The sequence below is a fragment of the Staurois parvus genome, unplaced genomic scaffold (assembly GCF_062004578.1).
Source record: "Staurois parvus isolate SC_StPar_1 unplaced genomic scaffold, SC_StPar_1.0 ptg000525l, whole genome shotgun sequence".
NCBI classification, from domain to species: Eukaryota; Metazoa; Chordata; class Amphibia; order Anura; family Ranidae; genus Staurois; species Staurois parvus.
Window position 1 is genome coordinate 10453866 of NW_028318321.1, and position 17852 is coordinate 10471717.

Sequence of the window (17852 nt, forward strand, 5' to 3'; positions counted from 1 at the left end):
AAAAAAAAAAAATCAAATTTCATCATAACTTTAGGCCAAAATGTATTCTGCTACATGTCTTTGCTAAAAAAAATCCCAATAAGTGTAATTTAATTGGTTTACGTGAAAGCTATAGCGTTTACAAATGGCGGTAGAGATACTGGAATTTTTTTTCCTACTAGTAATGGCGGCAATTAACAACTTTTAGCGGGACTGTGGCTGGCATTCTGACTAACTTGGTGTCACTGACATCCCCAGTGACACCAATACAGTGATCAGTGCTAAAAAGCAGCACTGACACTGTACTAATGACACTGGGCAGGAAGGGGTTAATGTGAGGGGCGATCAAAGGGTTAACTGTGTGTAGGGAGTGTTTTACTAGGGGGCGGGGGGTGAGTGTTTCACTGTAAGCACACTGATTGGGGTGGCTGTGCTATGCACAGCCATCCCAAGCAGTGTGCCCGAGCTGACAGGGAGGAAGACTTCTTGTAAACCAGTCTTCCTCCCTGTCTGTGATTGTCGGTAATAACCGGGTGCCAGTGGGTAATCACCGGCCAGGACCCGGAAATGCAAAATCACATATATATATATATATATATATATATGTGTGTGTGTGTGATTTTGCGCACCCATGCCACCGTGTAGCAGTATATCTGCTATACGGCGGCGGGTAAGCGGTTAACCACCACTGGGGTTTTAATTTTTTTTTGCTAAACAAACAAAAAAAGGCCAAACATTTTGGAAAAAAAAAAGTTTTTCTTAGTTTCTGTTATAAAGTTTTGTAAGTAAGTGTTTTTTCTCCTTCACTGATGTGCGCTGATGAGGCTGCACTGAGGGGCATTGATAGGCTGCACTGGTGGGGCTGCACTGATATGTGGCACTGATAGGTGGCACTGATGGTCACTGAAAGCCATCACAAATGGGCACTGAAAGCCAGCACAGATGGACACTATTGGCTGCACTGATGGGGCTACACTGATCATTAGGGCACTGATGATCAGTGTAGATGTCCCCCTGAGAAATGCTGCATACCGGTTCTCTTCACTAGCTGTTAGTTTGAGGCGAGGACTGCCGATAACCGGCATTTCCTATTTCTGCTGTGATCAGCTGTGATTGGACACAGCTGATCACATATTAAAAGTGGCTCTGATTAGCCCTTTGCTTGGACACATGATCAGCTGATCACAGATTGCACGAAGGGGGAGTGGTTCTGGGAGGACATCCATGGATGCTCTCCAGAACTAGCTGGCTGTGCTGCAGCTGTCTTTTGGCTATTCCTCCCACTAACACCAATGATGGGGCACTACTCCTCCCACTGACATTAATGATGAGGCACTATTCCTCCCACACTGACACCAATGATGAGGCACTATTCCTCCCACTGACACCAACGATGGTGCATTAGTCCTCCCACTGACACCAATAATGAGGCACTATTCTTCCCACTGACACCAATTATGGGGCACACTCTTCCTCCCACTGACACGAATGATGGGGCACTATTCCTCCCACACTGACACCAATGATGAGGCACTATTCCTCCCACTGACACCAACGATGGTGCATTAGTCCTCCCACTGAAACCAATAATGAGGCACTATTCTTCCCACTGACACCAATTATGGGGCACACTCTTCCTCCCACTAACATTAATGATGGGGCACACTCTTCCTCCCACACTGACACCAATGATGAGTACTATTCCTCCCACTGACACCAATGATGGGGCACTATTCCTCCCGCTGACACCAATGACGGGGCACTATTCCTCCCACACTGACACCAATGATGGGGCACTATTCCTCCCACTGACACCAATGATGGGGCACTATTCCTCCCGCTGACACCAATGATGGGGCACTATTCCTCCCACACTGACACTAACGATGGGGCACCATCGTTAGCGTCAGTGGGAGGAATTGTGCCCCACCATTGTTGTCAGTGATAGGAATAGTGCCCCAATGTTGGTGTCAGTGAGAGGAATAGTGCCCCATGATTTTCAGTGGGTGGGGCTCTAATAGGAAGAGGTGGAGCCTACAGAAGGGGTGGGGTTTACAGATGAAGGGGTGGATCTTAAACAGGAAGGGGTGGGGCAAATTTAGATGCAGGGGGTTGCCCGATTTTAGTCTTGCCTAGAGCAGCACAAAACCAAAATACATCACTGGTTGTACCCAAGTCGATCGAAAGGTACAATCAGCCTGCTAATACGTGGTTCAAATCTCAGCCAGTTCACCAGGGAACAAACCATCAAATGGCTGTATTAACTTTCATCCAAAGCTAACCACAAACATTTTAATCTCTGTACAACCTCTCTGTAGTGTGAGGGTCTGTTTTCAACAACCTATTACATTTATACCAAATCAGACAGGATATTGCACTAGTGAAACCACAGAGGATAAAGTCATACTGTAACATTCAAATCCCTCTTGTATTGAACTGTATTGTTACTGTATTGTCTCCCGTTATATTGTAAAGCACTGTGCAAACTATTGGCTCTATATAAACCCTGTATAATAATAATAATAATAATTTGAGTCTAGTTTCAGGCAACATGGGAATAAATGTATGCAACAAAAGTCAACAGTAACTAAGCAGTTTTAGGGAAACCTAAAATAAGTTATACATTTTTGGGTGGACTTTGACAAATTTGAGGAGCCGCAGGTGGAAAGTTAAAAGTCTCTGGGGCTCAGGCAGGGATTTCTCTTCCCAGAAAACTGGAGTTGCATCTCTGGTTTCATTAACCATCACACAAACGTAGATCAGTTGGTTTTATGTAATGACCATAGTGGTTGTGGAGCTAGGAACCTTGGTGGAAGATATCTGTCTACTCATTAATTTGTGCTACCATTAATTTATAATAGAATGAATAGAACATCTATTCTTTTCTTTTTGAACTCTGGAAGTATCAGCATTTGATAAATAAAGGTTTTATTTTCACCTGTTAGCTCCTCCGTCAATACAGCCCTGACTTTTAAATGCTGCTGCACGTTTGTCTGAGAGATATTGAACAGACCGAGGTCATATGTCCTGGATATACAGCCTTTGTCATCAGTCTAAAACAGGAGAGATTAAAGTGTACATGCAGATCTTGCTTTATTAAAGTGTCATAAGAATTTCATATTTTAGGCAAACATTTCAGTTCTATTTGAATTTCGACTAAGAGACATCTACTTCTGCTCAATAGCAAAGGGATCTGCTTCTGGCACTTATGTAACTTGCTCAGTGTACAGAAGCAACACAAGTACAGATGACATTTTACTTTATCAGCCTCTAAGGTAGCCCTCAACAAGGGTCTATATTATACCATATATTGACAGTCTTAGGCGATCCAAAGAAGATAGCTGAAGACTCGACTGCCTAATGATCCGTGTCATGAAAGTTTTCCAGAAACCCACATGAGTGTAAAATCTCAGAGGAAAAATGTAATTGCCCAAAAGGGAATAAGCAATATGAGCCCATATTTAGATCCTTTGAGCCTTATTTAGATAGGGAGGTCTATATTTGTACCCATTGTGACGATTGTGCGCAATAGAGACATGGACGCTGTACATGGCAGCCATCTTGCTAGGTCTCAGCCATGTTGTCTCTCCTGTCTTCCCTCCTCCCTCTTGAATGGAATTTGTAGCTGTAAATTGAACGGAGGTCAAAAGGGCCTCCTATCCTAAATAAAACACAGCCAGATGAAGCTCCAGGGGTGTAAACCAATAATTAGTCTGGTGCAAGGGGTCTGCTTTGAAAACCACTTTCCTCTGCCTGATCGTAAAACAATAACTCAATCAGTCATGACCTCTTAGGCCATTAGGGTTAGAGCATACCATGAAACGTCCATTCCACATGTAGACATTTTTCATACAATTCATAAAGTTCAGCAGGAACTGGGCACATTAATATTAGGTATATATTTGGATAGATCATTTTAATATGAGTCAAACAAGACCTTACATGACTATATTAGCACCTAGAAGAGAGAATAAAGCAGTCTCTTCCCTCCTGGGTGACAAGGGTATGCTGTGTTTGGTATCCCTGCATTTGAAATATAATTCTGAATATTAATCTGCCAGTTGCTAGGATGCTACCTGTACCTATTGGAGGTTATTAACCTTAGTATGAAATTGTAAGGCGACTTGGTCATAAAGTTGGTTACCTCCTAGCACCCCATCCCAAAACTGGATGATTGGTCATTTGTTCTCAGGCGACACCCCTTTAATATGATAGAAAAAGACTGACAGGCTGGAAAAAAGACAGCTCTCGTTTAACATCAATCAGGAAACATCTAACGGACTTGAGAGCCAAGGCAATCTTTTTGTTTGGACGATTGGACTTAAACCAAGGACATTGCAAGTATTCTGCCTTCTGAACTCCTTTCTTCTATTTCTGTGTTGTTTTATTGTCCTCTTTATATCTTGGTAACATCTTTTTCTGTAAATATTTTAATATTTTGACCTTTTTAGTAATAAATCCTATTTTGAAAAGTGTTGAAACTGTCTCTAAAGCTTTTAATGCGAACTAAAGAATCCCTGTCTCTTGAAGAGTGCTACTGTATGTAATAATCCTCTGAATTTATCTGTCTGTGGTAACATTGTGTATTACAGACGCTTATGCTAATATAGTGTTACTGCTAAGATTTGTGAGTTTCCTCCTTCTCTGTAAAAAGGTGGTGGTGGCACTGTGAAGGGTTAATTGCGTAATTAACCTGACCCAGTAACAATCACTCTCAGGCTGCTGGCACATAGATTGTAGTCCCGCGAGCTGGAAAATATTTGTGCAGGGCACAGCTGAGAGTGGCATTGTTACGCAAGTGACAGCGCGGTGCGAGATTGGCTGGTCCTTCAGTCACGAGTTGGTGAGAAGGGCAGGGGACAGACGCCGCGTATCTTCACACCCATTACATAACATTTGCGCACCAATTGTAAGGGCTGTGCAAAATGCCTACAATCTAGGGACCCGTTTCTAGAACAAAGTCACGTCACTAGCCTCTTCTCATATCACAAATTGTTCTCTGAAGCATTATGCAGACAACGCTCTAAATAAGACTGCAGGCTCCAAACTATGGCCTGTGTTTAGTCACCTAAATGAGTTTATTTCATAATGCCGTCTTAAAACAGAACTTTACCCATAGCAATTACATTTTAAAAAAAAGTTCTTTAGCAAGGAAAATAAATTCCATATTTATGTGTTTTTTTAAATTTGCCTCCAGCATTGGTCCTGTTTCTTCTTGCTGGAGGATGCCATTTTGCTGAAGCCCAGAGTGCCTGAGCTGCAGTAAGTCTTTAGGCTGTCAGCATATCGCCCTGTATATTTTCCTCAAAGTGCCAAAAAATAGAGAACAACTGAACATGTGCAGAGTAGAGTGAGACATTATTATATGGATTTTAAACTGTATATGCAATTATTTTTAATGTTTTACATCACTATACCTCCAAAAGGGGCCAGCTTGAAGTGATCTAGCAGGACATAGTTTTCTGAGTAAAGTTCCAGTTTAACTGCAACATCCCATATAACAGCCCATAATAAATCATCTCTTGCTGTTGACAACTGAAAAATGAAATATCATTGACTTCTAGGAATTACTACTTAGTGATGGACGAATCTGTTCAGCATTGATTGGTAGGAAGTTCTGTGATCACTTCAAAATGTTTTGCAAACTTTAACACAAACCCCAAGAGAAGAAGGTGAATCCTGAAAATCAATTCAGGACCTTTTTCTAGGCTAATAGGAAAAGGATTGCCAAACAAAAGGCAGAGGAAGCTAGGCACTGCCTGAGGGATCATTTACCAACCCCAAAAAACATTTAAAAAAAATACTGTTCAGCACAGAGCCCTCTATTTTATGCTACGTTGTGAGCAACTTGGGAAAAATTCCAGTTCGTCAAATTACATGCTTGGAAGATGCCTTTAAGTTAAAGTGGTTGTAAACTCTCACATATACCCAGTGAAGTGACTGGTTTCAGGTGATATACAGAGATGAATCAAATCTTCTTACATAAGTTGTACCTGTTTATCTGTAGCAATCTCTTATCTACAGCCATTCAAAGTCCAGAATGTATTACAGCTTGTGTGAGCTTCCAGAAAGCAACTAAAATTACTCTCTACAGAACTGCAGGGTACACCCCTTCACACAGCACAGAGGAACAGAGATCCCTCCCTGTCACCTTTTTACTTCTTGGTGTCAGGAAAACTTGTCAGAGGAAGGAGGCAGTGGACAGAAATTACACTAATGCTCTGGACTGAGACAAGTACACACTATAGAGGGATGTGATTGTTCATATTTCATATCTGAGGTTTACAACCACTTTAAATGCAGCCTTACAGGACTTTATTTAGTTTGTATGTAATAAATGTTTTACATTTTACATTATTCCTTAGCTCATATAAAGCTACAGCACCCTTATCTAATTAATTGTAACTTGTAAAAAAATCCTATTTTTGATATTTTTTTGCACATGATCTAGCAGTAATAGGCTAGAACTAAGCAGCTGAAATAGTAGATAGAAAAAATAAAACTAAATCTCTGCTTTATAACAATTACCAATCGGTGGCAAAATATGTTTCATAGCATAGCTTGTGATCCTCTGTTAGTGCAGTACCACACATGCTGCCATGGATTGGCGTCAGGAAAAGAAAATTTATGATAAATATGATACAATTTTCTGTTTTCCCATTTAGCTTGTGTTCAAAAAAGTAGATTTTATATTTTTACTTTTCAAAAATGTTTATAGAATAATTTTACAAAGTAAATAGGGAAGAATTAAACAAGTAACATCAATAAAGAGTGTGCCATCATATGCACAGATAGAAACACCAAAACAACAAATTCTGCAATAACAAATGGTAGTGAAGTCAAGACATAAAGGGCAGCCAATACATAGTGAAGTACAGCTCGTATTGACAGCACAATATACATAATATAGAGCAATATAAAAGGAGTAGAAAGAGCAAATAACAAAAGAAAGGAAAATCAAGATGAGGGTCATTAAGGCACAGATAGTGAATCCATGGTCCTTATGTGGTATCGAATTTCTTCAAATTATTGTATAAGATACAGGTGAGTTTGTCGTTAACCATGATCCAGTTGAGTTTCTTTTTCACATAATCAAGGGGAATGACCGATTGTCGCCAGTGTCTAACTATAGTAATCCTCGCAGCTAGAAACATATAGGAAATCAATTTATGGGATTTCTTGGGAATATTTTCTGGAAATTTGTGAAAGAGCACTGTCTCTGGGAATCTGCGAATATTAATATGCTTCACTGAATATACCAAATCGAACATTCAAATCCAAAATCTAAGTACAAGCGGGCATTGCCACCAGATGTGAAATATAGACCCAACCTAGCCATAACGCTGGAAACACATTGCAGAGGCAGTCAGATGCATCTTTGCATTCTGGGTAGGTACCAAATACCATCTCAGCAAAGTTTTATAATTAGCTTCAATTAGAGTAGTATTGATAGAAACCTTTGGACAGTACCAAGATGATATCTTCCCAATCCAATAATTCATAATTGACAGCTAAATCTTTTTCCCAATGTTCCATATAAGGAAATTTACAATTCGGATCAGTGAGGAGAGCATAAAACGCAGAGACCTGGCCTCTGGGGGAATCCCTATTCTTGCAGGAAAGTTCAATGGTGGTGAGCAAAGGAGACTCGTCCACTAAAGCGAGCTTCGAGTGGAGAAATGAAACAATCTGGTTATATCTAAAAATTTCAGTAGCAGGCATAAGTAATTTTTCTTTAAAATATTGCAAAGAATGTATACAAGCACCATTAAGATATTCTGCTATCTGCAACAAGCCTTTATTGATCCACCATTGAAAAGGGGCTAGTGTTAAACCGGGCACAAATTCAGGGTTTCAAAAAATCAGAGCAATAGGTGTATGGCGTGACGCTAATGATTTGCGGTGACGTACCCTGTCCCAGACTGCCAAAGAGAATGACAGAGTGGGCACAGTATAGGAGGACGCAATCAACTAGGAAGCCAAAGCAAGACCCCAATAACCAAAGGGTGACAGGTAAGAGCTTCCACAGAAACCCAATGGGGAATATTTCCCCAACCGTGGTATAAGCTAGTTGGACAATCTGCGCATCTTGGAAGTACGCGTGGAGATTAGGAAGGCCAATACCACCCTGCGACCTAGAGTCATATAACATCTTCTGATTCATCCGAGGCCGTCTGTTATTCCAAATAAAATGAAGAACCTCAGCTTGTAGGAGCTATAAGTCTCGTCACGAAATTGCTATCGGTAGCGTCTGTAATATAGTAGTTGAGGTAGAAATGTCATTTTGATGGAGTTGACTCTACCAAACCAGGACAAGGAATAGTCAGCCCAATGATGGAGATCATCCCTAAGCTTTTTAAAGAGAAGAGGATAATTAGCCTGATAAAAGAGACTTGATGGAAGTGGCAAGATGTATACCTAAATAGGGTAACAATTTATTCGCCCACTGAAAATCATATGAAGTTCTAAGCTGCTGTTTATCCGATATGGGTAAGGAAACATTAAGGGCAGTCGTAAGTGGGGATTAAGGGAAAGTCCGGAAAGAGCAGCGAATTGGCGTAATAACAATAGTAAGTTTGGAATAGTGATCGAAGGAGAAGTAATGTACATAAGAACGTCATCGGTAAATAGGGCACATTTATGTTCCTGAGAGCCGCAACGAATGCCATGGATTTGGGCATGAGACCGAATTGCCATAGTCAAGGGTTCAATTATAGTGCAAAAGGCAGCAGGGAAAGCTTACAGCCCTGTCTAGTCCCTCTGCAAACAGGGTGTCAGGGATCCAGGTATGACCAGAGATGTGTGAACTGACACAGGGAAACGCAGGCTTCAAGTATGGTATAAAACAATGTAATTTATTAAAAGCTATACAGAACACCCAAAACACACAGTGCAAGAACCAAACCTCCAACAGATCCCAATGTGTGCAGGAACACAAACGTAGTCAGGCAGGCCAGGTCAGTAACTATTGGGCAGACAAGGTACAAAGGAGCAGACAGGAGAGTGGTCAGGAATAGCCAGGGTCGGTGCAGGCAGAGTTCTAGCAGAGTCGAGATCAGGCAGGAATATCAGGCAGGAAGCAGACAGGATGCAGGTACAGGGGCTCATGGGAACAAACACCAAGGCGCTGATTGCAGGCCTGGATCTGCTTAAATACACCTCTTGCAATCAGCCTCAGGTGATGGCTTGATTGCAGGAGTGAGACCCTGGCTGCTGAAAGCACCCGCTGGCAAGCACTGTTACTGCAGTCCACACGGCAGATGAGCTCCAGCACCACCAGTGAGGTTGTGTGGAAGGCTGCTGTGCTGAGTTCCAGGGAGGCCGGGAAGCATTGGATTCAAGTGACCTACCCAGCCCAGGCAGGATGGCGGATCCTGGGCCTGGGTCCAGTGCTGGGAGGCCCCTGGAGGGGTCTAGTACCGGTCCCAGCTTTCCACCAATGGAGGACCTGGGAACGACCCTTAGGAAGGGGGAAAACTACACACAGTATTGGGACCTTGTGGCTGCCTGGGCCAAGGCGGTGGAGAGGGAAGAGGCCAAGCTCAGTAAGCTCAGTTTGGAGCTGAAGAAGCTCCGGTCACAGTATGACCATGTATGGAGCTCCAAACATGAGGCAATGAAGCCAGGCCTGGAAACATTGAAGCAGCGTGTTTCCCTGCAGGAAAAATATGTGGCGGTGCTAAAGCGCAAGAGTGGAATCCTCTGGGAAAAGTACCAGAATGACGCCAGATTTAAGGCCACAAGAAGCCGCAGTATTGCAGCTGCGAGGGGCCCGGTGGAGAAGGCCCCCACTGAGGAGGAATTGTCAGAGGAGCTCATGGTGGAAGGTGAGCAGGTGCAGGGGCCGACTGAGCCCGCTGCATCTTCCCAGCATGGCACTGATCCTAATAAGGAAGACGCAGTGGCCGTGGCGAGTGCGTGAGAGTCTGGTTCACTCCCTCTTGGGCAGCAGCAGTCGGCTGATTGGGGGACACTGATGGAGGAGGCGGAGGCAGAGGGAAAGCTTTGCTTTGAGGTGGAAGTGGGGCAGGTTCTACGGGTGGATGCCTTCCGCTTTACCTTGGAGGAGTCTGACGGCGAAGTGGAGGAAGTGACGTCACGGAAGTCACGGAAGCCGCCAAAGCCGGCTCTAACAGAGCGGTCGGTGTATGTGAAGCTCGACCGTATGTCTAGCGCTCTGGAGAGTGACCTGCTGGCAAGAGCTGGGGAACAGGCGGTTAAGGACGTGGTGCAGGACTCTGACGCATTGGGTGGTAATGTGCCTGGTAATGTAGCGGTGGCTGGGGATGCTTGTGCTGGAGAGTCTGTGGTGGGGGCTCCCTCTGTAAATTCGGGGGTTGGTGTTACTGCCCCTGTCAGGTCTACGGTCCAGTCCCAGTCCCTTGGGGGTGATGGTTGCTCCTGGAGCAGTGCCTAGTTCCCCTGGTCCTCTTGCTATTGCTCAGGTCTCCCCGGGGTTTGCGGTGCGAAGTCTCACCTCTGCTGGTCCAATCCCTCGGCCTTTGGCCTCTGCTGAGCCCGTTTCATCTGGGGCTGACCCTACAGTCTCAGCTGCTCCGGTTGTGGCCCCTCCTGTTTCAGGTCCCTCTGCAGTGGGTACCTCTATGACCAGGCCCGTTTTGAGTTATTCGGCGGTATTAAGAGGGGGTCAGGAGTCAGCTAGGGCACTCCAAGCAAGGGCGGGGAACCTGCCAACATCTGCAGTTCGCAGGAATGTAGTGCAATTAAAATGGACCGGGGAAGGTCCCTCTCTAACTAGGAAGGAGGTAGTAGACAGGGTGTTGGAAATGGGATTCAAGGCAACTGACATTTTTGCCTTTATTGCCCCAGTGGGGACTGGAGAGTATGACATCTCCTTTATGAGAGCTGAACTATTGGATTTGTTCTGGCAGAATGTTAGGAATGGACTTGCCAATAATGGTGGGACTCACCTGCCTTGTGGGCTGCAGTACCAGGGCTGGCCAGCGGGTGCTCTCAGCAATCAGAGACTCACCCCTGCAATCAGCCAAACACCTGAAGCTGATTGCAGGGGTTGTATTTAAGGAATGGCCAGACTCAGTCAGGGCCTTGGTGTGTGTTTTTCCATGGGCCCCTGTACCTTGTATCCTGTATTCCTGTTCCTGTCTGACTTGTTGCCGACCCTGCCTGATCCTGACCTCTGCTGACTTCTCCTGCTTGATCCCTGGCTTGTAACCCTGACCATTCTCTGCCCTACCCTCTGTACCGCGCTGCCCGTGAGTTACTGAACCCGGCTTGTGACCCTGACCACTCTCCCGCCTGTTCCTGGTACTCCGTTTGCCCGTTTGCTACTGACCCGGCCTGCCTGACTACTCTTTGTATTGTATGTATTGTTATCGGTGGGTGGTTTGGTTTGGTTTGTTTGCACTGTGTTTATGTTTAGTTTTGCACTGCGTTTTGTATTGTTAGTCTTAATAAATTATATTGTTTTATACCATATCTGAAGCCTGCATTTCCCTGTGTCAGTCCACACACCACTGGTCATACCTGGAGCCCTGACATTACACCAAGGCCAATCCTGACCAGAAGTGGCTGCACAGGGAAGCCATCTTGGCTTATTGTTGCTGGGTAGGATGGATCTTGATGAGGTGGTGTATTTATCTCTGCTAGTGTTTGATGACAAAGACTATGCTTATCAGACTCTGAAGGAATATCCCAGGGATCAACTACTAGAGTGTATAAGGATCGCACATTGCCTAGTAGATCAGGGCACAGAGTTTTCTGAGGTGCAGCCATTGATCCAGGTTTGTGCTGAGTTGGCTCGGTCCTGTACCCCTGAAAGCAGGAATGACTTTTTTCCCCCATTTAGTGTGGATCAAGTGGAATCACTGGTATGGTTGTTGGAGGATGATCCAGATTGCTTCCATGAGCATTATGCAGCTTGTCCATCACATGTGCTTATGGATTGCATAAACGCAGTGCAGTCTTTGGTCAGACAGGCTATGTGTAAGCTGAGTTTTGTTCAACCAGTACTGCAGACATGGACAGATTTGTTGCACCCAGCCTCAGTCAGCTTGCAACATCATTCCTCTGCTCAAAGCACTCTTTTTGCATCCCGACAGCACCCCCAGTGACGGCCCAGTATACTCTGCTAACTACCACATACCAGTCCCCTGCTCCCACTCGCTGCACCTATCCTTTCTTTAACCCTGTAAAGAAGTCCTCTGTAGCAACTGCTCCCTCCTCTGTTCCATCCTCCAGCTCTTCTCTGTCTTTAGCTGCTCCATTCGTTTACAGACCTGCGTTTACTTACAGTGCTTCAGTAACTAAAACCAGAAAAAAGCGAAAATTCTTTCCAACCAGTACCATCCTGCCAGTATCCAAACCGGTCAGCCTGCCGTCTGAGAACCCGCCTTCCGTGGTTCAGCCTCGTGCCTCGGCACCCGCAATTCAGCCTGATGTCTCTACCCAGCCTGATGTCTGTACCCAGCCTGATGAACTGATCCAGCCTAATGATCCTATCATGCCTGGCGACTCGGTGCCCGCTGTCAAGCCAGATGACCTGATGCCTGGTGACCCGATGCCCGCTGTCGTGCCTGATGACCCGATGCCAGCTGTCGAGCCAGATGACCTGATGCCAGATGACCCGATGCCCGCTGTCGAGCCAGATGACCCAATGCCTGATGACCCGATGCCCGCTGTCTTGCCAGATGACTCGGTGCCCGCTGTCTTGCCAGATGACTCGGTGCCCGCTGTCTTGCCAGATGACTCGGCGCCCGCAGTCTTGCCAGATGATTCGGTGCCCGCAGTCTTGCCAGATGACTTGATGCCCGCTGTTCCGCCAGATGACGTGGTGCCCGCTGTATTGCCAGGTGACTCGGTGCCCGCAGTCTTGCCAGATGACTCGGTGCCCGCAGTCTTGCCAGATGACTCGGTGCCCGCAGTCTTGCCAGATGACTCGATGCCTGCTGTGCCGCCAGATGACGTGGTGCCCGCAGTCCTGCCAGACGACTCGGCGCCCGCAGTCTTGCCAGACGACTCGGCGCCCGCAGTCTTGCCAGACGACTCGGCGCCCGCAGTCTTGCCAGACGACTTGGTGCCCGCAGTCTTGCCAGACGACTCGGTGCCTGCAGTCTTGCCAGACGACTCGGTGCCCGCAGTCTTGCCAGACGACTCGGTGCCCGCAGTCTTGCCAGACGACTCGGCGCCCGCAGTCTTGCCAGACGACTCGGTGCCTGCTGTCGAGCTTAAAGACCCGCTGCCCGCTGTTTTGCCAGATGGCTCGGTGCCCGCAGTCTTGCCAGACGACTTGGTGCCCGCAGTCTTGCCAGACGACTTGGTGCCCGCAGTCTTGCCAGACGACTTGGTGCCCGCAGTCTTGCCAGACGACTTGATGCCTGCAGTCTTGCCAGATGACTCGGTGCCCGCAGTCTTGCCAGATGACTCGGTGCCTGCTGCTCCGCCTGGTGGCCTGGTGCCCGCTGCTCCGCCTGGTGATCCGGTGTTCAGCCTGATGTGCCTCTGTCTGGTGCCCAGCCCGATGTGCCTCTGTCCGATGCCCAGCCCAATGTGCCTCTGTCCGGTGCCCAGCCCGATGTGCCTCTGTCCGGTGCGCAGCCCGATGTGCCTCTGTCCGGTGCCCAGCCCGATGTGCCTCTGCCCGGTGCCCATTCCGATGTGCCTCTGCCCGGTGCCCATTCCGATGTGCCTCTGTCCGGTGCCCATTCCGATGTGCCTCTGTCCGGTGCCCATTCCGATGTGCCTCTGTCCGGTGCCCATTCCGATGTGCCTCTGTCCGGTGCCCAGCCCGATGTGCCTCTGTCCGGTGCCCAGCCCGATGTGCCTCTGTCCGGTGTCAGGTATGTGACAGTACAACCCAGCCATATGGAGCCTGATGACGTGGTGCCCGCTGTATTGCCAGATGACTCGGTGCCCGCTGTATTGCCAGATGACTCGGTGCCCGCAGTCTTGCCAGATGACTCGATGCCCGCTGTTCCGCCAGATGACGTGGTGCCCGCGGTCTTGCCAGACGACTCTGTGCCCGCGGTCTTGCCAGACGACTCGGTGCCCGCGGTCTTGCCAGACGACTCGGTGCCCGCGGTCTTGCCAGACGACTCGGCGCCCGCAGTCTTGCCAGACGACTCGGCGCCCGCAGTCTTGCCAGACGACTTGATGCCTGCAGTCTTGCCAGATGACTCGGTGCCCGCAGTCTTGCCAGATGACTCGGTGCCTGCTGCTCCGCCTGGTGGCCTGGTGCCCGCTGCTCCGCCTGGTGATCCGGTGTTCAGCCTGATGTGCCTCTGTCTGGTGCCCAGCCCGATGTGCCTCTGTCCGGTGCCCAGCCCAATGTGCCTCTGTCCGGTGCCCAGCCCGATGTGCCTCTGTCCGGTGCGCAGCCCGATGTGCCTCTGTCCGGTGCCCAGCCCGATGTGCCTCTGTCCGGTGCCCAGCCCGATGTGCCTCTGTCCGGTGCCCAGCCCGATGTGCCTCTGTCCGGTGCCCAGCCCGATGTGCCTCTGCCCGGTGCCCATTCCGATGTGCCTCTGCCCGGTGCCCATTCCGATGTGCCTCTGTCCGGTGCCCATTCCGATGTGCCTCTGTCTGGTGCCCATTCCGATGTGCCTCTGTCCGGTGCCCAGCCCAATGTGCCTCTGTCCGGTGTCCAGCCCGATGTGCCTCTGTCCGGTGTCAGGTATGTGACAGTACAACCCAGCCATATGGAGCCTGATGACGTGGTGCCCGCTGTATTGCCAGATGACTCGGTGCCCGCTGTATTGCCAGATGACTCGGTGCCCGCAGTCTTGCCAGATGACTCGATGCCCGCTGTTCCGCCAGATGACGTGGTGCCCGCGGTCTTGCCAGACGACTCGGTGCCCGCGGTCTTGCCAGACGACTCGGTGCCCGCGGTCTTGCCAGACGACTCGGTGCCCGCGGTCTTGCCAGACGACTCGGTGCCCGCGGTCTTGCCAGACGACTCGGCGCCCGCGGTCTTGCCAGACGACTCGGCGCCCGCAGTCTTGCCAGACGACTCGGCGCCCGCAGTCTTGCCAGACGACTCGGCGCCCGCAGTCTTGTCAGACGACTCGGCGCCCGCAGTCTTGCCAGATGACTCGGTGCCTGCTGTCGAGCTTAAAGACCCGGTGCCCGCTGTTTTGCCAGATGGCGCGGTGCCCGCTGTTTTGCCAGACGGCTCGGTGCCCGCAGTCTTGCCAGGCGACTCGGTGCCCACAGTCTTGCCAGACGACTCGGTGCCCGCAGTCTTGCCAGACGACTTGGTGCCCGCAATCTTGCCAGACGACTTGGTGCCCGCAGTCTTGCCAGACGACTCGGTGCCCGCAGTCTTGCCAGACGACTCGGTGCCTGCAGTCTTGCCAGACGACTCGGCGCCCGCAGTCTTGCCAGACGACTCGGCGCCCGCAGTCTTGCCAGACGACTCGGTGCCTGCTGTCGAGCTTAAAGACCCGATGCCCGCTGTTTTGCCAGATGGCTCGGTGCCCGCAGTCTTGCCAGACGACTTGGTGCCCGCAGTCTTGCCAGACGACTTGGTGCCCGCAGTCTTGCCAGACGACTTGGTGCCCACAGTCTTGCCAGACGACTTGATGCCCGCAGTCTTGCCAGACGACTTGGTGCCCGCAGTCTTGCCAGATGACTCGGTGCCCGCAGTCTTGCCAGATGACTCGGTGCCTGCTGCTCAGCCTGGTGGCCTGGTGCCCGCTGCTCCGCCTGGTGATCCGGTGTTCAGCCTGATGTGCCTCTGTCCGGTGCCCAGCCCGATGTGCCTCTGTCCGGTGCCCAGCCCGATGTGCCTCTGTCCGGTGCCCAGCCCGATGTGCCTCTGTCCGGTGCCCAGCCCGATGTGCCTCTGTCCGGTGCCCATTCCGATGTGCCTCTGTCCGGTGCCCATTCCGATGTGCCTCTGTCCGGTGCCCATTCCGATGTGCCTCTGTCCGGTGCCCATTCCGATGTGCCTCTGTCCGGTGCCCATTCCGATGTGCCTCTGTCCGGTGCCCATTCCGATGTGCCTCTGTCCAGTGCCCAGCCCGATGTGCCTCTGTCCGGTGTCAGGTATGTGACAGTACAACCCAGCCATATGGAGCCTGATGACGTGGTGCCCGCTGTATTGCCAGATGACTCGGTGCCCGCAGTCTTGCCAGATGACTCGGTGCCCGCAGTCTTGCCAGATGACTCGATGCCCGCTGTTCCGCCAGATGACGTGCCCGCAGTCTTGCCAGACGACTCTGTGCCCGCGGTCTTGCCAGATGACTCGGCGCCCGCAGTCTTGCCAGACGACTCGGCGCCCGCAGTCTTGCCAGACGACTCGGCGCCCGCAGTCTTGTCAGACGACTCGGCGCCCGCAGTCTTGCCAGATGACTCGGTGCCTGCTGTCGAGCTTAAAGACCCGGTGCCCGCTGTTTTGCCAGATGGCGCGGTGCCCGCTGTTTTGCCAGACGGCTCGGTGCCCGCAGTCTTGCCAGGCGACTCGGTGCCCACAGTCTTGCCAGACGACTCGGTGCCCGCAGTCTTGCCAGACGACTTGGTGCCCGCAATCTTGCCAGACGACTTGGTGCCCGCAGTCTTGCCAGACGACTCGGTGCCCGCAGTCTTGCCAGACGACTCGGTGCCTGCAGTCTTGCCAGACGACTCGGCGCCCGCAGTCTTGCCAGACGACTCGGCGCCCGCAGTCTTGCCAGACGACTCGGTGCCTGCTGTCGAGCTTAAAGACCCGATGCCCGCTGTTTTGCCAGATGGCTCGGTGCCCGCAGTCTTGCCAGACGACTTGGTGCCCGCAGTCTTGCCAGACGACTTGGTGCCCGCAGTCTTGCCAGACGACTTGGTGCCCACAGTCTTGCCAGACGACTTGATGCCCGCAGTCTTGCCAGACGACTTGGTGCCCGCAGTCTTGCCAGATGACTCGGTGCCCGCAGTCTTGCCAGATGACTCGGTGCCTGCTGCTCAGCCTGGTGGCCTGGTGCCCGCTGCTCCGCCTGGTGATCCGGTGTTCAGCCTGATGTGCCTCTGTCCGGTGCCCAGCCCGATGTGCCTCTGTCCGGTGCCCAGCCCGATGTGCCTCTGTCCGGTGCCCAGCCCGATGTGCCTCTGTCCGGTGCCCAGCCCGATGTGCCTCTGTCCGGTGCCCATTCCGATGTGCCTCTGTCCGGTGCCCATTCCGATGTGCCTCTGTCCGGTGCCCATTCCGATGTGCCTCTGTCCGGTGCCCATTCCGATGTGCCTCTGTCCGGTGCCCATTCCGATGTGCCTCTGTCCGGTGCCCATTCCGATGTGCCTCTGTCCAGTGCCCAGCCCGATGTGCCTCTGTCCGGTGTCAGGTATGTGACAGTACAACCCAGCCATATGGAGCCTGATGACGTGGTGCCCGCTGTATTGCCAGATGACTCGGTGCCCGCAGTCTTGCCAGATGACTCGGTGCCCGCAGTCTTGCCAGATGACTCGATGCCCGCTGTTCCGCCAGATGACGTGCCCGCAGTCTTGCCAGACGACTCTGTGCCCGCGGTCTTGCCAGATGACTCGGCGCCCGCAGTCTTGCCAGACGACTCGGCGCCCGCAGTCTTGTCAGACGACTCGGCGCCCGCAGTCTTGTCAGACGACTCGGCGCCCGCAGTCTTACCAGATGACTCGGTGCCTGCTGTCGAGCTTAAAGACCCGGTGCCCGCTGTTTTGCCAGATGGCGCGGTGCCCGCTGTTTTGCCAGACGACTCGGTGCCCGCAGTCTTGCTAGACGACTCGGTGCCCGCAGTCTTGCCAGACGACTTGATGCCCGCAGTCTTGCCAGACGACTCGATGCCCGCAGTCTTGCCAGACGACTCGGTGCCTGCTGCTCCGCCTGGTGGCCTGGTGCCCGCTGCTCCGCCTGGTGGCCCGGTGCCCGCTGCTCCGCCTGGTGATCCGGTGTTCAG

General features: G+C 50.6%; 1 protein-coding gene across 1 annotated transcript in view; it reads right to left on the reverse strand.

Annotated features, from left to right (window-relative positions):
* Positions 1-17852, reverse strand: part of LOC149451737 (alpha-2-macroglobulin-like protein 1) — a 224293-nt gene that overhangs the window by 130464 nt on the left and 75977 nt on the right. Inside the window, exon 9 of the mRNA XM_089690335.1 lies at positions 2918-3032. Within this exon, the coding sequence (XP_089546461.1) occupies positions 2918-3032 (115 nt within the window). The remainder of the gene's footprint in view (positions 1-2917; positions 3033-17852) is intronic.